The sequence below is a fragment of the Tubulanus polymorphus genome, chromosome 5 (genome assembly GCF_964204645.1).
Source record: "Tubulanus polymorphus chromosome 5, tnTubPoly1.2, whole genome shotgun sequence".
NCBI lineage: Eukaryota > Metazoa > Nemertea > Palaeonemertea > Tubulaniformes > Tubulanidae > Tubulanus > Tubulanus polymorphus.
Window position 1 is genome coordinate 14092866 of NC_134029.1, and position 20227 is coordinate 14113092.

Here is a 20227-nt window from a genome sequence, read left to right on the forward strand (position 1 = left end):
CGCGTCGTTTGACGCGTCCATTCTAGCGCTACTAACGTAATTGTGGGAATTATGGGAAAGCCACAAAATTGCGAATGTTTTGTTGGACTAGGTGCCGTACATGCGCTAATTCCAAATGCTCATTTCTTGCGAGAATATGATTATTTCACATATCCGCGGTCGGTATTGTTTCATTTAATACCCGGGGTTTGTTTTGTTTGACCATCGAAGTGTAAGCGAATATGGCCTTTCTGTGCCCCAGTGCTAATCAATAGAATGTTGCATACACACCCTCATACAGTACACACTATTATATAGTGATACTGTAACGCTGCTTGATAGCGCACGTATGAATGCATTGTTTCAATCAGTACGTTTGACATGCGCTTATTAGCTCTCGAGGAATGAGAGATCTATTAGGAGCGTGTCGGCATCTCGTCGTGTATGTTAACGCGAACCAAAGCCCACCATTTTTACAGTCATTCAATTAACGAAAGATCCGATTAATGGGGTTAAATACGTTGCAAAAATAGATCTGGCAACTTTGTGTTCAAGATTACTTCACATTATATTGATAGAAGTTGATCACAATAATATTAAGAAAATTTTTGAATAATATTGTATCAATAATTCGTTCGGATGAATTTATTTCACAAGGTGAATTAATATGCGGATGACTACATCACTTGGCGTGAACGGGTACCGTGCATCAAAGGGTTCCATAATGTTCGTACTCCCCACACAATGCCAATGCTAAGACGGGATCGCTGCAGATAGAAGAATGACGATTAGTTATATCCTAAACAACGATTAGTTATATCCTAAACAATACTAGTTACGCGAACGCTGGGCCCGTAAACTCTTGGACTCGGACCTGCTGAGCAATAAATTCATAAAATTGACCTTGAAATTGATTGTGGAGAAGAGAGGGAATAATTCAATAGCTCTTCCTCAAAAAGAAGAGAGAAATATCGGAGAGTAAACACAACATGGCTACTAATTGAACGGGGCAAAATTTCCGATGTTTATGGCTCCGACAGTGCCTTTATAACATGGATTGATCAAAATTCCCATGCAGTATCTGGAGATTGAAGTGAGCTGAAGGATATCATACGGAATGTATCTGCAATAGCGGTAAGGTAAGGAAGCCTTTACACTTTTAACAAAAAATGTGGAAAAGGGAAAAAACTAAAAATAATCATGCGAATCTCAATAGGGTTTTCTGTGAAGAAACAGAAAACCCTAATTATGGAAGCTCTATCACTTTGAAATCAGTCGCTGGTAACACTGAACGACCTACATCCAAGCTATGCTTTGCCACAATCAGCAATTTTGTGGCGACGATTCGTAAAATTTCTTTGCAGTATAGCTACATCATTCATGTCTACATGTTGCTGTAAAGTTTTTGTCCTCAAAAACTAGTAACAGCTGCGATAATAAACTTGTTTACGCATAGTGTGGTAAAAAAAAGAAAATTTTGTAAACAGTAAAATGAATTACAAAAGGGTTTTCTGTAGAATGATCTGAAAATTCTGTCGTTTCTTTATTGTCGATTTAGAAAAAAAATCAATTGCTTTATATCTAATGTTTTGTTATTGTATGTTGAAATGTAACGCCTTTGTATTTTGAATTTACCAATTGAAAATTCTTTTCTTTCTATTTCTTCCACTCTTATTTCATTTCTTTCTGTCTCTGGTCTACCTCTCCTATTTGCCCCCTGCTGTCGCTGTAGATCAAATCATTAGAACGACGACTTAAAGTCACTGAAGATCGACTCCACTTGGAACGTGCTGACAACGGAAACAAACTCTCTGATGTTGAAGAGAAACTAATCAATGAAAACGCCAAACTTCAGGTTTGTCTTCATTTTCCTTTGAAGAGCTGCTATGGAATTAAGACTCCTCAACTGGTACTATTTGTTGGAAGCAAAAATAACAAAGCCATTGTCCTTATGCCTTATGTCAATGACCATATATCATCCATATAATCCACAACCTTATGAGAATCAACTGTGTTGATCCTTGACAAATGGTTCTGAGAGTAATATGATATTAGCCGCATTCACAATCAGTGCTTCATCTAGCATTTAAAAAGGGCCTGTTTTAGGGCCAACCTGCAATGTTCCCTTTTGCATAGAATAAAGGTACCCCCTACTACGATTGAGGACTAAAAACTATGTTTCACTCTGATTTTGCCATGATTTCAATATCTGAGTGACACACTTGACCACAGTACATCCTTACACCTATGCCTGTCAATGAACAAATATATATTATATATCAACATATTCAACTATTTACCTTCTCCGAGGAGTTTTTGCTGTTGCTGTTATCTAAGAGGCTTTCAGTGATGTTTAGTTAGAAACTGGAATGATTGCATAGAGCATCAAACGTGAACCTAAAGGAATACAGTCAAGCCCGCTTTATTTGGATCACTCGGGACCGCTAAAATTTGTGAGTTATGTGAAATCCGAATTAAATGGATAGCCTTTTGTGTAGCGATGAAGCGATGCGATTGAAGACATGGCGAACCTCCGTCGATGTACATGGTCAACTGAGTTAAAATTCTACGAAAAACGGTTTTTGGCGGGAAAATTCTTAGCTCTCGCGTATAAAATTGCAATGACCTCGATTGGGGGGCGTCGTCTCTACGAGCGAATGGGATTGGCTGTTTTTGGGATATACGGGGCATTCCGGCGCTTCTAAAATAATTATGGGAAAGCCATAGAATGGCGTACGTTTCATTGGACTAGGTGCCGTATACGTGCGAATTTTAAATGCTCATTGCTGGTGAGGATGTAATTATTTTACACACATCCGCCATAGGTATTGTTTCATTTTAATACCCGGTGATTGTTTTGATTGACATCGAAGTGTAAGCGAACATTCACTTACACGAGGCCTCCACCTGTGCGTGCAGTGCTACACTACACACACAAGCTCGTACAGTACACTACTCAAGGTGATGCTGTAACGCGTGCGCGTTTGACATGAAAATGGGCTGAATAATGCAGAAGATGAGCGCTGTGTTTTCTGTTTGATAGAATTTGTAATGAATGTCATTTCTTGTGACCTGAAAATATTAAGCAGCAAACTAAAAGTATAGGTCGAGGTCTGAATATTGTAGTCGTAAATTCCAGGATTTAAAACGATCTAATAACCCTTCTGTACCGGTATTTTTACTTCCGCGGCCAACATTGGAAGAGGTTTCCATGACCCAATATCCAGCCACCCTCTGATATGTGACATCATATGAATTTTAGGCCATCCCATATTAATGGTCTGTTTGCCGTAACCCGACCGACCCGACTTCAAAGGTACCGAGTGAAAACTTTTTTTCTGGGATTCATTGAAATAAATTTTATTTTTGATAAAAACGGCCGACCGACCCACTGCCTACGTATAAGCTACGTATTATATGTTTGAATTCTCAAGTGTGCATCGCGTGAAAACATGCCTTGTCAATGTGGCCTAGTTTAAGTTAAATTTAATAATACAAACCAGTTAAGTGACATTTTTGTAAGGTATTATAATAAGAAACTGAAGGGACTTTTAAAAATCATAGGAGATACGTCAAAATCCGAGTAAAACCGATCCGAATAAAGCGGGCTTGACTGTAGTTAGCCAGAATGTTTCTAGCGGGTTATTAGCCCTGAAAAAAGAATTAATGAATGTGACTTAATTTGTTTCCTGTCTTGGTCGAAATAATTAAGTCATCCTGTTTTTCCCCCTCTACAAGGAAAGAACACATGCACATGCTGGTAAAATTCGGTTACGTCTAGCTAAGATGTCACTCCAGTCCTATACAGATAGAAGTTACTTCTTTGATACATTTAGTTCTTAATGCGAAAATAATTTTCCCGATAATGGTGATGTCACCTGGTTATATCATAACATCATAACCTAAGCTTCAAGGCCAATGGGCCTCTTGTTGATGGCTTGTGTTGCATCCATCTTAATAGATATTTTTCAATCACTGCCATTGCTACAATTTTCTTCCAATCATTCTCTTGGCATCAACAACCCAGCGGAGCATCTCAGCTAGCAGGTTTTTTGTTTGACAATTGAATCAAGTAGTAAGAATTAATAGAATCTATTCGTAATGTATGATGGAGAAATACTCATCAGTAAGTTTTATTTACTTCCTTTGAATTTGGATGACAGTCAAAATTGGACTTGTGTAGAAGTGATAACGCAAGTAGTTGGGATTTGTTAGGTCCCAAGAGCTATGATTTAAGCCAGTAATTATTGTATTTACTAAAAATTGATATTTTTTTAGGTACAAGGGAAAGAGTTTAAACGTAAATGGGATCGAGAGAAAAGTCGTGCAAAACATCAGGAGTTGAGAGTAAACGAGTTGCGAGATGAAAATGAAGCCATGGTTATATCTCTGGCTAATTCTCCACCATCATGTTACAATGCAATCACTGAGGATGGTGTCATTAAAAGAGGCCGGATTTCTTTGATAATTCCAGAATTCAAGAAGGTTTGCATGGCTTGAGTATTTTTATGGCACTACACAATGTTTACCTTGCTTAACACAAGTTAATATGCAGTTTTTCAATCCACCATTGTCGTCTGGAATTTTAACAATCATTTTCGTTCATTCCTAGACAGAAAGCAGTTATTTTGGGAAGTTTTGAACACCTTTCAATGGATATTCTTGATATTTGGTTCATACACCTACCTTAGACACATCGTCAGCTCAAAAACTGGCCTCGTCATTGAGATGGCTGACTGTTGGCCATTGTTGTTTGCCAAAATAGCACTTTCTACACATTTATGAATTTTTCAAGCAAATTTTTGAAGAAGCGTCAAACAATTTCCCTTATGCTTTCATACATATTTTCATCCCCCTAGGGGCCCAACAGCATGAAAAAAATTGGGTCGATCAGACCAAAGATGGACTTCCTGTGACCTTTTTTGAGCCCAGAAAGGTCAATTTTGGCTTGAATTCTAAGGCTTATAGCACTTGAAATTGGCAATTGGCATTCTCTGTGAAGAATTCTTAAGCGAATCAAAGGGTTTTGCAATCTGTCAATTATTACGCAATTGGTGGCCATCATAGTGTTATCAGTTCTTCGGCAGAAAAAGGTTTTTGTTGGTTTACCTTTATCAGCGATGTGAAGTTGGCATTCAGCCAATTCATGTAAAATCGCGGTACGTTTTTTAATGTGAGCATATGTTTTATTGGTTCTCGGCCTAAACGACTTATAATCGATGCGCTTGAAGACATGGCGAACCTCCGTCGATGACATGGTCAACTTTGTTAAAATTCTACGAAAAACTGTTTTTGGCGGGAAAATTCTTAGCTCTATCGTATAAAATTACAATGACGTCGATTAGGGGGTTGGCCATACTGAAAACACTAAGCAGCAAAGTAGGTCTAAACCTGGTATTTTAGCTTCCGCTGCCATGCATTGAAAGATTTCCACGACTCAATATTCAGCTACCCTCTGATTGGTGACATCATATGAATTTTATTCTAATATTTTTACATATTGTGAAAAATATTGTGAAAAATATAAAATAGTTTCCCTGCCGCGCCTATATGTACCCTACGAAATGTTGTACGTGGACCGTAAACAGTGTATATCTTAAATCTTATTTGACTAAAAAATAATTCTTTGAGAAATATGAAATACAATATAAACTTAAACGGTCTCATCATCCGATTTCATTTCAACAGGAATAATTAGTAGGTCAATAATTAGTGTATGTACTAAATGCGTTACAAATTTTTACTAGGGGTCACCTATATTCATGAACAATGCCTAAGCAAGCATATAAGCAAACATATATAGCGTATACCAGTCGGAAGAAATTTTACACGTGGTTACAACAGACTTATGATGGAAAACAACCCGATCAAACGACGACTGTATGATATTTTAATTTGGACAAGGCAATGCGATGAGATAATTTGATAAGCGCTGATGAATTGCTAGCTGAATACCCTGTGTTGATGGAATCTTATTTTCAATGTCCTTTTCGTGGCAAGACGTTTAAAAGTTCATCAGGTTTTACCGGGCACATTAAAAACAGCACGATGAAAATCCCAAGGAATATGCAGGTAATTATATATTCTAAACTCTATTCTCTATTTACTGATAACATATATGAAAAGTTCCTTATTCCTCAACTTCACATTTCATATTTCAGCATCTTAGTATAAAATGAATCAAGTTTTAAAGGTGAAGGATCACGTCCGTTCATCAATTTCTTTGAGTACGTAGCATTTTCTGGTGAAATGAAATTATCTATATGTATTTGCATTCATACCGCTCTTTCAATTATTATCTTTCAGAGCCTGGATGAGAATTAATTCTTGAAATCGTTTGAAAAAACTGTGTGCAACGCATTAAGAGAAGTGAAGAGCGATCCGATCATAACGAAGTCTCCTTTCGGCAGTATCTTCGAAAAATTGATCGAAGAATCGCACAATGCGCAAACAACAACCGAATTGTGCTATGTTTTAGCACCTCGAGTCGAAAAGTGTATACATGCTGGGAAAACCAGCAAATTTCCCAGTATCAGTCGGAATTGATTTGGAATCAATTCCATAATCTGAGGACAGATGAACTTTTAATCAATGAACTGTGTTTCACATTTTCGCATGACAAGCACAGGTTCACATGCTTGTAAGCTGCTGGTTGTCGAGAGTGTTTAAACTCTCAGTGATTTGGCATTTCAGCAGCGATACTGAAAATTAAGTCGAGGGGGACGAGTGCGATTTAATGAAATCTGAGGAGGGCTGCGTTTCATCGCTGGTTATATATGTCGAAAATTGACAGATCGTTTTCAAAAGAGTAATTCATCAGTTTCGGCGATCTAGTCAGTATTGGGAGTATTGGGAGAAATATTCCAGAAAAGCGAATCGTTGAAAAAGAGGACCTTTCCTGGAACACACCGAGATGTGGCTAACATTAGTCAACCGTGGGGGATTGACGTTCGTGACCGATCCATTTTATTTACTGATACTGAATATCGAGAAATTAGTAAGGAAGGATTACAATCACCATAAAGCAGACTCGAATCTAAATGCTTGTGTGAGAAAAGGTTTTGTAGAAGACCAGCCGGTACATGTGTACCTAGATCAAATTAGAAAAAACTGTCTGACGAGGAGTAGCAGGGTATTATCTCCGTAGTTGTGAACCTGTATCTAAACATCCGCAGTCATGCATATGCCAAAGGAATTGTTGATTTCCATGAACAGAGAACTTCAACGACAAGCAAAGGCCAGAAAGGACTGAGGAAATCTTTAAAGGATTGCATCAACAGGTATATATAATCTTAAAGGACATTTCTTTATTACAAACATCAATTCTATATTTACATAGAAATACATACAAAAACATGAAAATACATTTTCATGAATGGATGATGTGACAGTAACATTTTCAATATTGTAATTCTCAATGATGGCGTTTCTTTTTCGGGAGTATTGTCGTTTACATATTGCACCTTATAATCAGCAGTTACATTTCCTCTAATACGCGCCAATGCATGTGATTTTACTGTACATATTGCACTGGAATTATAACTTGCGAGACGAGTAGTACTGTATAGGTAAACTATTCATTTGACGCACGAGCTTTCGCTTCCAATGAATGGAAGCTTCATCAGGTGAATGAGGACTCATTCACCTGATAAAGCTTCTATTCACTCGAATATTCTCATCATGGAATTATAACAAAATTGATATACATTCGGATTATCATTTCCACCCCCCACTGTCTCTGTTTCCCGAAGAACCGCTCAAGTGGGTCCTGATTGAATTTTTCTGATAACACGAAAGTTGCCCCATGTTGTAATAAGTATGTACAGCATTCAATGAACAATTTAATTGTGATCTCAATGCCATCAAGAGTTTGATAAGAAAGAATCATTTATGCTTTATCAGATTTCTGAATATTTACATGTGTTTCATCAATTTCAGCCTTACACACTTTAAATCATCCAAGAACCCTTGGAGCCAGGTAAGCCGATCATTGTCAACCTCAGTATATGCATTAACATCTTTATTCAGTGACCTTTCACCTTGTCTGAGGTGAGGCGCATTAAGACAATCAAAGAACTAATTCATATTTCTAATAAATATGACCGTTTTTGAAGTCTCATCTCCCGGAGTTAATTGCAGGGCATTTGCAACTGACGAGCTAAGAATTTGAGCAGCAAGTTTTACCCGCATTTTATAAAATGATGTTAGATAGACATGCGCACGAGTCAACTTGGGTACAAGTTTAAAATGGTTTCTGGCTTCATAATTCTGAAGCTCAACAATCTGTTTCCATGAAATGTGTTTCCCCCTTCGCCACATGTAACATGTATTGCTGTTTGCGCCAGAGCTATAAAAACAGTTTCTGACAGTTTTTAATGAGATGAGGGGCATCCAATATAAAGTACAAATCTCTAGCAGTAGCAAAAGGGTTTTTTGTTTTATACACAGCACTTTCAAAACCTTCGATTCGATGCATATTAAAAAGTCGTCTATTTGATGATGTCCCGTCACATGTGAGGGAAGGACTTTCATACCGTACAGTTCTAAATACATAATTGTATCCCATACCAAAGGATAAAGAAATATCCGCTGTAATGCCATTGCAAGGAAAACTTGCAATCAGGTATGAAATATTATTCGTAAGTCCCCTGACCATGAAAGTTAATATTTAATTTGCTAAGGGAGACTTTGATGTGCCTTCTGCCATATTGCGTTCATAGTTAATAATACAATTGGAAACATCATCCAAATTCGTATCCCCAATAAGCTCTCCAGATGCTTTATCATACACTAAATCAGCTTTTAATTTAACTTCATCATGCAGCAAACCTACGTAAGGAACATGTTCTTAATGTGAATTTTCATTTCCAGATTCCTTCAGCTATTCAACAAATGATTTGACTTGAAAACCAGACTGTGGTTTAAATGAATACGTATAGTCAATCAACGTTTGCGAAGATGGTAAACTTATGAAACCGGAACGACGCATTGCTTCGTATGTACCAGGTGATTTTCCTCGAAGATATAAGCACCACTTTATTATTAGAGGGTGCCATCGGATTGATTTCTTGTTGGACGTCTGTGTGCACTTCAATTACTGGTCCCAGAATACTCTTGAAAATGTACCTTCAACAAATGCCGAGTTATTTGGATTAGTCATTTCTTCGTTGTGAAGTTCCATAATCGATCTAAAATCATCAGAACTTAATTGATCCAGTTTAGTTCCCTCTCTGAATTCCAATCTTTTAATTTTCAGTTGGAGTCTATCAATTTTGCACTTCATTATTCTTAGTTTACTATCTTTTTTGTTTGCCGATAAATTTGAGTATGTACAGTGTGACGTCAAGCCAATTTTTTGGGTAGTCACTATGCTGCAATTTTGACATTCTGGCACGTAACCTAACATGAAATTTGAGCTTGATTGTGCACCTTAATTGTTATTTCATATTCGTTAGTAATTTGAATCCAAATTGATACAACTGGACCACTATCCGTGTCAGTTAATTTGACCAGCGTTAACCCAACATCATTTAAGGTATGCACTTACCATGAATCCAAAGCGATCTTTGATTCCGAAATTTCCTTCAGTATTTCATTTCTATTGGCATTTTGTATCTGTAAAAAAAATCAGTTCAAAATCAGTATGTAAAATACCGTGAAATCCGAAGATATATTTGTCAAAAAATCTGTTCTGATGTTAACTTAATAAAGATTATATCTTACCATCGACGAATTGTCTTGTTTCATGGTTTAATGAACTTTCTGGTTCGATAATAACAGCTTCACATACCTGTTGATATGGCAAAAAAAGATTTCATTTACTGACAAGAAATAAACTACATGTATATATAGACTGATTTAAATGTTATGTGCTGAGGATATCCCAAGGTTAAAGATACAATGACATTTTCGTTAATTTCAAGGCTATTGGGATGAATTTCACTTTTCCCTGCAAAAGGAAAATCGAGTTGTTATTTCAATGAATAATTTTATTCTCCATCAAGATAACAACCAAGATATAAAAAACCTTGGTACATTGTACATTTTGATAAAGTAAATTGTACATTTTCATTTTGACGTCAAAGGTGAAGATAAAAAAACTGTTACCATATCTTGTACATTTCAACAGGTCACAAATCACAAATTTCACTTTTCCCTGTAAAAGGAAAATCGAGTTGTTATTTCAATGAATAATTTTATTCTCCATCAAGATAACAGCCAAGATATAAAAAACCTTGGTACATTGTACATTTTGATAAAGTAAATTGTAAATTTTGATTTTGACTTCAAAGGTGAAGATTAAAAAAAACTGTTACCATATCTTGTACATTTCAACAGGTCACAAATGGTAAAATTTCCAAATGGTGCTGAATATTAAGTTTCTTTTGTAGCTACAATATTGAATTTATTTTTCATCATAGGTAATTAATATGTGTTTTTTCACAGAACTCAAGTGAATTTAAAGATGTTATGCGGCAGGTGGAGAGAGAGGAAGGATTGAAAGCAGGTCAGGAGGCTGAAATAATTCATTGCCTATTCTATAAGAAAGATGAGGCATGTAAGATGCTGAAGAACTGGGAAGTTCAGTTACATAGTTTGGGGTTAGATCGAGATAACTTAAGTCAAGGTCTAAAGGTATGTGAAGTACCAGCAGATAATGCTTATCTTGAAATATATTTTTAACATAGTGTAGTTGCAATGAATAAGCTTACGAATTTTGCTTGCGTATTTTGAATTGTAATGATTTTGCCCAGCTGAGGGTTCAGGGTTTTTCTTTCAACCGTTCAACTTTCTAAGATCATAGAATAATTCTGTATCATCAGAATATAATATGAAACTTACAACCCTCTGGTCTCCCTCTTCCATCTTTCTACTAACAGCTGCAGAATAATCATTAGTTTAATAATTGTATATACATCGCAGTTAGGCGGGTTTCAACCCAGTTTTGATGAATTTGTTTTGAAAATCTTTTCTCATTCCTCTAGTTGAGTACTTCGGTGCTTCATTCAGACATACATTGGTTACCCTTATTGTTTCAGTTGTACTGTGATCATTTATTTCCTCCGGGCGTTTCCATATTGATACCATATTCCTGTAGTAATTTCCTCGTGTTAGAGTAATATCTCAATAGGCGCATTCAAAACAAGCTTATCAATCCATGTTCTGCGTTTTTATCTGTCATCAGGTTGAAAGTCCATCAAATTCAATGGTTCCTAATCTCCTTTCAATTTGATTGCACAATCTAATATATCATGGTCTGGTTGTACAGGGCCTGTGCCTATGAATTGATGTGAACTCGTATCAAAAAGAGACCTGACGGGAGACGATTTTCTTTTATTCTGTTCAGAACGTGATTGCTGTGATACTAAAAATGCATGATACCGCTTCATTGCCGAAGCTATTTGTGACGAGATGTTGTGAAACTTTGAAAATTGTGAATTCAATATCCAAGAATGACAGAGAGTATCAGCCACCTCGTTGAATTTCAGCTGTTGTAAGCTGAAAATATAAAAACCAAAACGGGTTACCATGGTGAAAATAACTTGATGCAAAAATATCTACAGGCTAACTGCTAGACTTGGTTGAAATGAGCTATTATTTTCTTATGTGGATATAACCTGTGAGGAAATGTTATTCAATTGAAATGACATACATCCAAACTGGAAAGTGCCATCATACAATTAAAGCAACTAGAGTATTCTTAAACTGATACATCTTAATAGAGCACTAAAATGAAATTCTTTGTTTTATAGCTATCCTAAATGAATCGACGAATCTTACATAAAACTGAAGAAAATTTTTAACCCGCAGTATTTTCCGGCGATTAAGCCGACTAGGCCAATAAGCGGAGGGCAGTTTGTTTTTTAGCCTAAATACATGGTTCACTCAATGCATCGCTAAGCAGAGGCCCTTCATCAGGAGATTTTAATCCACGGATTTTTCAATAAGTTTGTCTCAATCGACGATGTATGAGGCTGACAATTCCTGCCTGCCGATGTGTGAGAATGCTGTGTATACTATCATCACCGAGTCACTGCTATATATAGACTCGCTCAGGTGATAGAGCCATATACTGTAACCTACATTTGCACACACACGGCTGACAGCTAACGCGCATATATACAAATGTGCTGAAGCTGCGGTAATAGATTGCCGCTGACAGGTGATGAAAGAAACAAAGAAACAAAATAGTTCTAAATGGATTATTGGTAGTAGATAATGACCTTAAATAAATATGGAACACTCTTATTGATTTTTATGATCTTCAAGAGCATTCGAGTGACATAGTTCGGGAAGTAACTATTTAGGTCAGATCGTATCCTTAGGTCAGATCGTATATGTCCAATAAGCCGATCATGATATTTTGGGGTGAAAATCTGAGGAAAATCAGCTTATTAGCCGGAAAATATGGTACCTTTGGTTTAGCTTTGTGATTCTTGACATAATTATTAAAGCCTCGAAACTGGTCGAATGGGGATGATGTATTAATACCTCTACCAAGAAAGGTGTCGTAGTGAGGGTCCCAAATACCAGAGTGCTGCTGCAATGGTAGAGAAAGCTAACATTCATTGCTTGCATTACTTCTAATAATTTATTTATTTGGCTGGTAAATTTTGTTTGATTTTTCGATTGAGTGTCCCTTACAGACCCACCACACCTGCCGGGAGCGAAACAGGGGGTTTGATTTTGAAATCGGAAATCGAAGTACAGATATAGATGTGTGATCGGCGGTCGAGTAAACAGAATATTTTAAAATCGAAGTACATAATTGGAAATTCGGTTCCGGTTCATCCAAACAATCTTCCATTCAGTCTGAATCGGCAAGCGACTGATTGGGATGAATTTTTCTGGCTGCCTAATTTAATACAATGAGATTCTGGAAATAGCTATATTACAAGATCATTTTGTACATTTTTATATTTTTTTGGTCGTTTTCTACGTGTAAATAGTCCGATAGTTTAGTGTGGTTTTTTTCCTCGGGTAGATGTTGATGTAGAAGTCCTCTAAGTTGATGATCCCGCGTGTTGACTAGATAGGAAGAAAGCACATTTAGAAACGCAAATTTTCCAGATGAGAGTATGGCCCTGGGGTATCCGAAGTGTAGTTGTATGACATTGACGGTGCAGCTCCGATTAGGATGGGTTTCTCAGTCAAGGGGTGCGCAGTTGGTACTTCACATCTGGTGCTGAATTTGCCTAAAAGTATAAGTTTTACACTGGGAGCAGTTATGTGTTTCTAATATACAGTGAGTTAGGTCCGTGAATGTATTGCAATCAAACGGACAGTGCTATGCGTATTGATAGACCGTCAGTAAGAAAGCGGCACAGACACGTGAATATTGAATACATGTTTGTACACTTACATATATACAGTCTTGATCGGGTTTTATTTACATTGTCACGATTAGATTTTTGGTAGCTTTTAATGAGACTGATGTCAAGAGGCAACTTTCCAGTCACCATTGCGCGTAGATAGACTGAGCTTGCTATCCTAAGGTCACAAACGGAGGCAGCGTTCCAGCTATCGTGGCAATGAGACTGAGTTTACAGTCAAAACATCAGAAACAGTAAACTAATAAACTAATACGTATGTGATGATATAGAGCAAAAGTGGTCAGACAGTTCTATGCGTATTGATAGACCGTCATCCCTGTTCGATCTAAATCAGAACATACCTCAAGTGTCAAAGTCGGGATATGTAGGTGTAAGTAATAAAAAAGGCGTTGGGTTTAATTAATAGACTACGCTAATGGTGTCGATTGTGATTCTGTTTACTGCATTCAGTCCGTTTGCATCCAGGTGTATAAGTACATTGTTAAGAGTCCAAATATGAAGGTTTTGTTGAATCATGATTTCTTGGTTGAGGCGATCTATTAGCGAGTTTTTGAAATAAATTATAGTGTTGATGCGGCCAGAGCCTTGTTCTAAATTGTAGTGATTTTTGTACAAAATGGATTGTGCAAGAAACAAAAGGTAGTTCGCGAGTGTGCGTTTGAAGAAATCTCTTTCTATTGTTTTAGTAATTCCTGTGTAGACGATGTCTTGAGTGATACTTATTGGTGTGTCTAGTATGCGTTGAATGATTGGTTGTATAGATGAATATAATTGCTGTGCTTCTATGCATGAGAATTCTACATGGTCATTCGTTGCCGCGCGTCCACAAATTTTACAATTTGGATCAGTTTTTATTTTCCAAAGTACTAGTTTTGAAGCTGTTGCCAGAGTATTATGCAGTAATTTCCAATGAATATCACTAAATCGTCTATCAATATGTTTATTATAAACTTCATTCCAAATTTCCGGCCAGTTCAGATCAGCATTTAACATTTCAGTAATTTTGGTTTGCCCTATCGGTGTGATTTGATGGAGATTTTTTAATAATAGAATTCGATAAATTTGAGATGATAAAAGTTTTCCTATAGTGCACACTATATTACCAAATTGTACATAGATTTTTGGTAATTCATCGGGATCTAAATTTTGGTCAGACAGAATTAGTTTCCAATGTTACGGTATCGCATTGTATATACATGTGTGTTTAAATTTATTTGTTAATGGAATTTCGTTAAATGCTTTGTAGTTTCCACGATTATCGAATAGATGTCGTAGATTGATTATACCGTGATGTATGTATTCTGTGAAATTGGTTTTCTTGTTGAGCTTAATTTTTGGGTTGCCAAAAATAGGTTTTTGCAGAATTTCGGTAATGGTCTCAGTTGTAACTAGATTTTGTTGAAAAACTGTCCATGATTTTAATAAATGTCTGTAGTAGTCATTTGTAATGACTTTTTTGGGTATTTCATTGTGAATGATGTTTGAAATATTCCAGCCTGGGCCTAGATATTTTTGCAGATTGTAGTTGATAAGTGGTTTCCAGTGTGTTGGTTTTAGAGCGTGGTTTATTATCATCTTAATTGCCTGTGTTTGTTGTCTGTATTTAATGTTGTGTAAGTCGAGACCTCCGTGTTCGATTTTTTTATGTATTATGTCTTTACTGACGAGGCGTTTTCCATTATCCCATAGGAAATTGATGATTTTTGGTTCAAAGATTTTGATATATTTATCTGGAATTGGAAAAATCTCGGAAGTGTACCATAATATAGGTAGTATAAAAGAGTTTATGACAACCTTTTTGCCATGTAAAGATAATTTAGTTTGGCGCCAAAGATTTATGATATTTTGAATTTTATTTATTTTCGGATTCCAGTTTAAATCATCAGTATTTTCATTGCCGAAATGAATTCCATAAATTTTCATTGATTTCTTCCAATTTAAGTCTAAAGGTTTATCGTTTCTAGCTTTCCAAGATCCTATCCACATACACTCAGTTTTATCTTTATTAATTTTTGCACCTGATGCTCTTTCAAACAGAGTTGAGGTTGTAAGGACTTGTTGTTAGCAGTACTCTCACTTCTGAAAAAAATTAAACCTACGTCTACTTGAAGAAAAGATTTCTGTCCGTCCAATAGAACGATAAATGTAATGGGTCAATGCAGGGTCAGTGGCCAGAGTTTGTGTGAGCTTCGACAGGAGGCAATCAAACCCTGGCAAGTGAGGATAGTAAGATTGCAAGGTGAATTTATCGAACAATGCCTCATTCTGGGTACAGCAACCTTACAAGTATAGGGTACTCAATTCTGAATATTCTGTGCATTAATGAGTTATGCATGTATGGCCGCCATTTTTTTTCTCAAGCATAGGGGCCTACTCTGGTCAAGTGCAGTACCCAGAATTGAGTATACCCTGGATAAATGTGTCGAGTACTATACTTGGGTACTCAGAACTGAGTAAAATTAGATAAATTCGCCTGAGGAGTCAATTTCGAACATAAATAGAACAGGCCAGACATACTGGCTTTGCAATAAAATAAATTGCTATCAGCAAAATTTTGCTAAGCTGCTGTTAAGACAGCCAAAAGGAGTTTAATTTCTAAATGAAATTAATTGTCGTCATCCAATTTACTCTTATTAAAATTCAGAGAAAGATGAGAACGATTAATCTAATAGCATCTTGTACTGTGCTGAAGATTCCATGTTGATGCGCGGCGCAGTTTGCAATATTTACTGCGGAGCTTTGATGATAGCACAAAAGGCTCTTTTGCTTGCCAAGTGAAAGCATATTCGAACAAATCACGTATTTAAGCGTAATCCATTCTCGGAATCGTAGCGAGCAGAATTTTGAAATAGGGTCTCATAAAAATGTTTTCTGCATTTTTCACGAAAGTTAAATCGGGAAAATTTCAATTTTTATCAGCCAATCAGGAAGTTGTGTCTTCCCTGTGATTGGTTTATCTGAAAATATCAGCAGCTGTTCACGTATATTATCGCGATTTCATTACTGGCGCTTTTGCGCATGACGTCATGTATCAACACGCGACAATACTTCCGCGTTCGCTACGTGTTCGCTGATTGGCCCATTTACTGGGAAATTCCACAGAAGCCTAATGTGGTTTGTTACAAGCGCTGTGATTGGCCCGACCCGATTCTGGCATGGCTTTAGCTTAGTGGGTTCGAATCCCTTGACGGGTGAAGATGATGGATCCTATCAATATCTATTGAAACAAATAAGTTTCCCGGTTGGGCAGCCGCGGATATCTACAGTACCGGATGTGTTCCGGTTCGATATTTCGAGGTTTCTTTGAATTTTGGAGTGATATTGAAATCCGGTAAATACCAGCGGTAGATTGTGAAAACCCATTGCATGATATTTGTATTACTTAATCAACGAAAAGCGTCGGGGCCGCGCCAGGAGTTTTCGTGATTCAAGTAGCGCAATAGCCTACTTCTTCGAGTTCGTCCACCTCAATTTTCACTCCGCCAATCTCTGACACGGCTCTGTCCCCGTCGGCGCTGTGATTGCACTTTCGTACCACCAAAATTTTTTATTTCTATATCAGGGAGGTCTGGAGAATAAAAAAGTCAAAATTTGGATATCACATAGGCCTGATTTCGTCGAATAAGTCGACCATGGTCGTTACGTTTCCGTACTTATTACCACCTAAAACCGTCTGAACAATTTTGTCACAACCAACATTTCGTTTACAGAAATCAGGTGTTCACGTGAATCCGTGGTATCGTCTACTGTTTTACTTACGGGTTTTATTTTAAGGTTTAAAATTGTATTTCAAGATCGATTTCTATGAAATCTTTAGTTGATTTGGTGTTTGGGAGGAATTTTTATTTGCTCTACAGAAAATTCATCCTTGACAATTGCGCAAGGTTCGCGAAAAAAAGGTTTTACCAAATCGGGTGTATGACCTTGATATGCTAATTAGCCATGTGCCCGAATTGCAAATTCAATCAAATTTTATTCTGCCAAAAAATGTTAAATACAATTCGCTTTCCGAGAGTTAATGGTATGCTGCATGGAACAAAGTTGTTTTGAGATGGGTCTTGAAGCTATTGAGGTCGAGAGATAACCATCTAGATAGTTCGTGAGAGTTCCAAAGTTTTGAAGACGCTTCAAGGTAATGTCTTGATATTTGTTTTATACGTGTATCTACCCTAGACACATCTTCAGGCCAAAAACTGGCCCTGTCAGATTCAAGATGGCCGACTGGCAGCCATTGTTGTTCGCCAAAATCAGCACTTTTTACACATTTTTGAAGTTTTCGAGGGAAATTTTGAAGACACTTTTATCAATAACCTTGATCATTCGTATATATTTGTATCCCCCGAGGGCCCATCGGCATGTGAAAAATTGAGTTGATCGGACTCAAGATGGCCGTACTGTGACCTTTTTTGTTCCCAAAAATGTCAATTTTGGCCTGAATTCTGAGTACTGTAGCTTTCTAATGGTGCGCCATGTTTCATTGCAATTTGTAATGGGTATTCTTTGGAAAGGGATCTTTTATATCCGAGAGGGTATTTTTGACCAGGCAATTATGACGCACTTGGCGGCCATCTTGGGGTCATCAGTACTCATTCGTAGGTGGAAAAAAAGTTTTTCCACATCATAATTGATACTTAAGCATATTTTGCTACTATAATCAATTGGAAAGTTGTAGCTCATGACATGTTCTATGATCGAGGTGAGTTTCAAGCTCATTGGTTTTTTTTATGGCCACCAGGGGGCGTTGCACAATACAATAACTTAGTATTTCTATATTACATTCGTTCCTGCTGTCTGTGTTAACACACGATTTTACTCTGTAAATGATATTGAGCAGGGAGTGTATATTGATAAATATAACCCACAGATTACATCATTTATAAAAAGCAAATCTGACAGGCTGGCCATTGTGCCCCTTGGGGCTCTTGTAATTCCATATACACTGTATGTTATACGTAAACGAAGTCATTTAGCATCAACGGTTTGTGCTGTACAGAGCTTGTCTTTTTGAGTCATTGGGGAAAACCCACTACCACTTTAATATTCATGATGAGTCATGCAGTTGCGTGTGATTATTACGTGTGTATAAGGGGTGTACAATGCTGTGGTCGTTTCATTTGACAGATTTTCATAAAGTTTCTTTGGTTCAACTATTAAGGTTTCTTTCTTAAATATTAATGCACCTGGACATGATGTGTTTCCATAACTCTTTATTCCTTTCTTTCCGAACAAACTTTCAACATAAAAAGTCATGGGAAAAGACCTTGGTGGCAGATTCAGACGTCTCAGTACTGAGAAATTTTATAAAATTGCACTGAAATTCATATTTTTAAAACCTTGTTTTGTCTGCATTGGATACTTAACTTGCCCTTTTCAATGTCCATGGGTCCCTGGATCCGTTCCTAGATTTGCCCTTCTAGCTTATTTGAAATATGAAATTGATTGAAGGACAGGTCATTTATAATTTGTGAAGCTGCCGCGTCAAGCCCCATGGGGCTCTTGTTGTTGATTGAAGTCGAAGAAAAAAATTGGGCCTTCCTCTTATCAAGAGAGAAATTTAATTTCAAACATGCATTATCATCCTTTAACTAGCATTCCTTTAAATCTTCAGGGAGGAAATTTTTCCGGATTTTTCAAGTCTGAGGTCATTTTTCTGGCAAAGCCTAAAAAAGATGAGAAAATATGAGGGGGGGGGGTAGGAGGTTTATTCGAAAGTTTGTTGGTACCGGTGGCCGTAAAAGCGCTGCAGACCGGACCACATTTATTTCGAATGAAAATACAAACTCAACAGTCCGTGGACATTTGTACTTAGTTTTTGCACAGCAGTGTTCTAACCACGTGTTGAAAATGTTGAAATAATGAGACAGTTATGAAAATATTCTTTTTCCAAAATAGATTCTATGACAAAAATGCAGATGTTCAGAATTTGGAACCAACATGGGAATGGTTCATATCCGAAGTTATCACACTGTGTTGCAGATTGGAATAATTGATGTTAATCACATGTGAGTAATAGGGAATAAGTTGTTTCAGATCAGAGGTCGAGAGGTCGAATCTGAAACAACTTATTCCCTATTACTCTTAAAATATTCATATATATGAATATGAATAACCTCTAAAATCAATTTTAATAAAAAATTTGATATTAAAATGGAAGCAAATAAGAAGTACTACTGTCCAACATGTAAAATCAATATAGATAAATCCCAAAAAGCAAGACATGATGAAACTAAATCTCACTTAGAGAATAAATTGAAATTAGAATATAAAGATGATGTATTAGAAACTAAATTAGATGAATTAAAGAATGAAAAAGAAATATATAAATGTGATACATGTAATCAATCATTCAGTAACAAAAGATATTATAAAGAACATTTAAAATCTAAAAGTCATATTAGACATATTAATAATGATATTTTAGGTGAAGAATATTTTGATAAAGATATTGATAAGAAACAGAAGACATTTAAAAGAATAAAAAATAAATTAAACAATAAAAGACCATACATACATGGAAGATGTTACAAAATTTTTTTATTCATTCAATAATAAAAAAGAAATAGAAATAACCGAAGCATTCAAAAGTGATATTGGACCAGCTGCTATTGAATTTGAATTTCATAAAGGCAAAACATTAGAAGAAAATAAAAAACATTTAGAAAATATGAAAATATAAAAATAATTACAGACGTAGAATATCCTAAGATTAGTATATCGGCTAAAGTTAAATTTTTTGACGCCTTATAAAACGTTACCATTATGAAACCTAAACAATGTTAACCATTCAGCGTCATTTTACAAACGACAGCCGTAAATCGATGTGCAAAAGGTCACAGGTCTATGTGTACACAAACAAGCTATCTGGCAAAATATTATTGACATAGATGTAGAATGGCTTACTGTGATTATATAAT

The 20227-nt window shown here is 36.4% G+C and overlaps 1 protein-coding gene across 6 annotated transcripts in view; it reads left to right on the forward strand.

The window, feature by feature from the left end:
- Positions 1 to 20227, forward strand: part of LOC141905831 (uncharacterized) — a 270857-nt gene that overhangs the window by 54300 nt on the left and 196330 nt on the right. For 5 of the 6 annotated variants that reach the window (XM_074794884.1, XM_074794885.1, XM_074794888.1 and 2 more), the window contains exons 7-9: positions 1712 to 1834; positions 4258 to 4464; positions 10426 to 10614. In XM_074794884.1, the coding sequence (XP_074650985.1) occupies positions 1712 to 1834; positions 4258 to 4464; positions 10426 to 10614 (519 nt within the window). Of the gene's footprint in view, positions 1 to 1711; positions 1835 to 4257; positions 4465 to 8898; positions 8986 to 10425; positions 10615 to 20227 lie in introns of those variants that run through there. The other variant, XM_074794886.1, reaches the window with a different exon arrangement.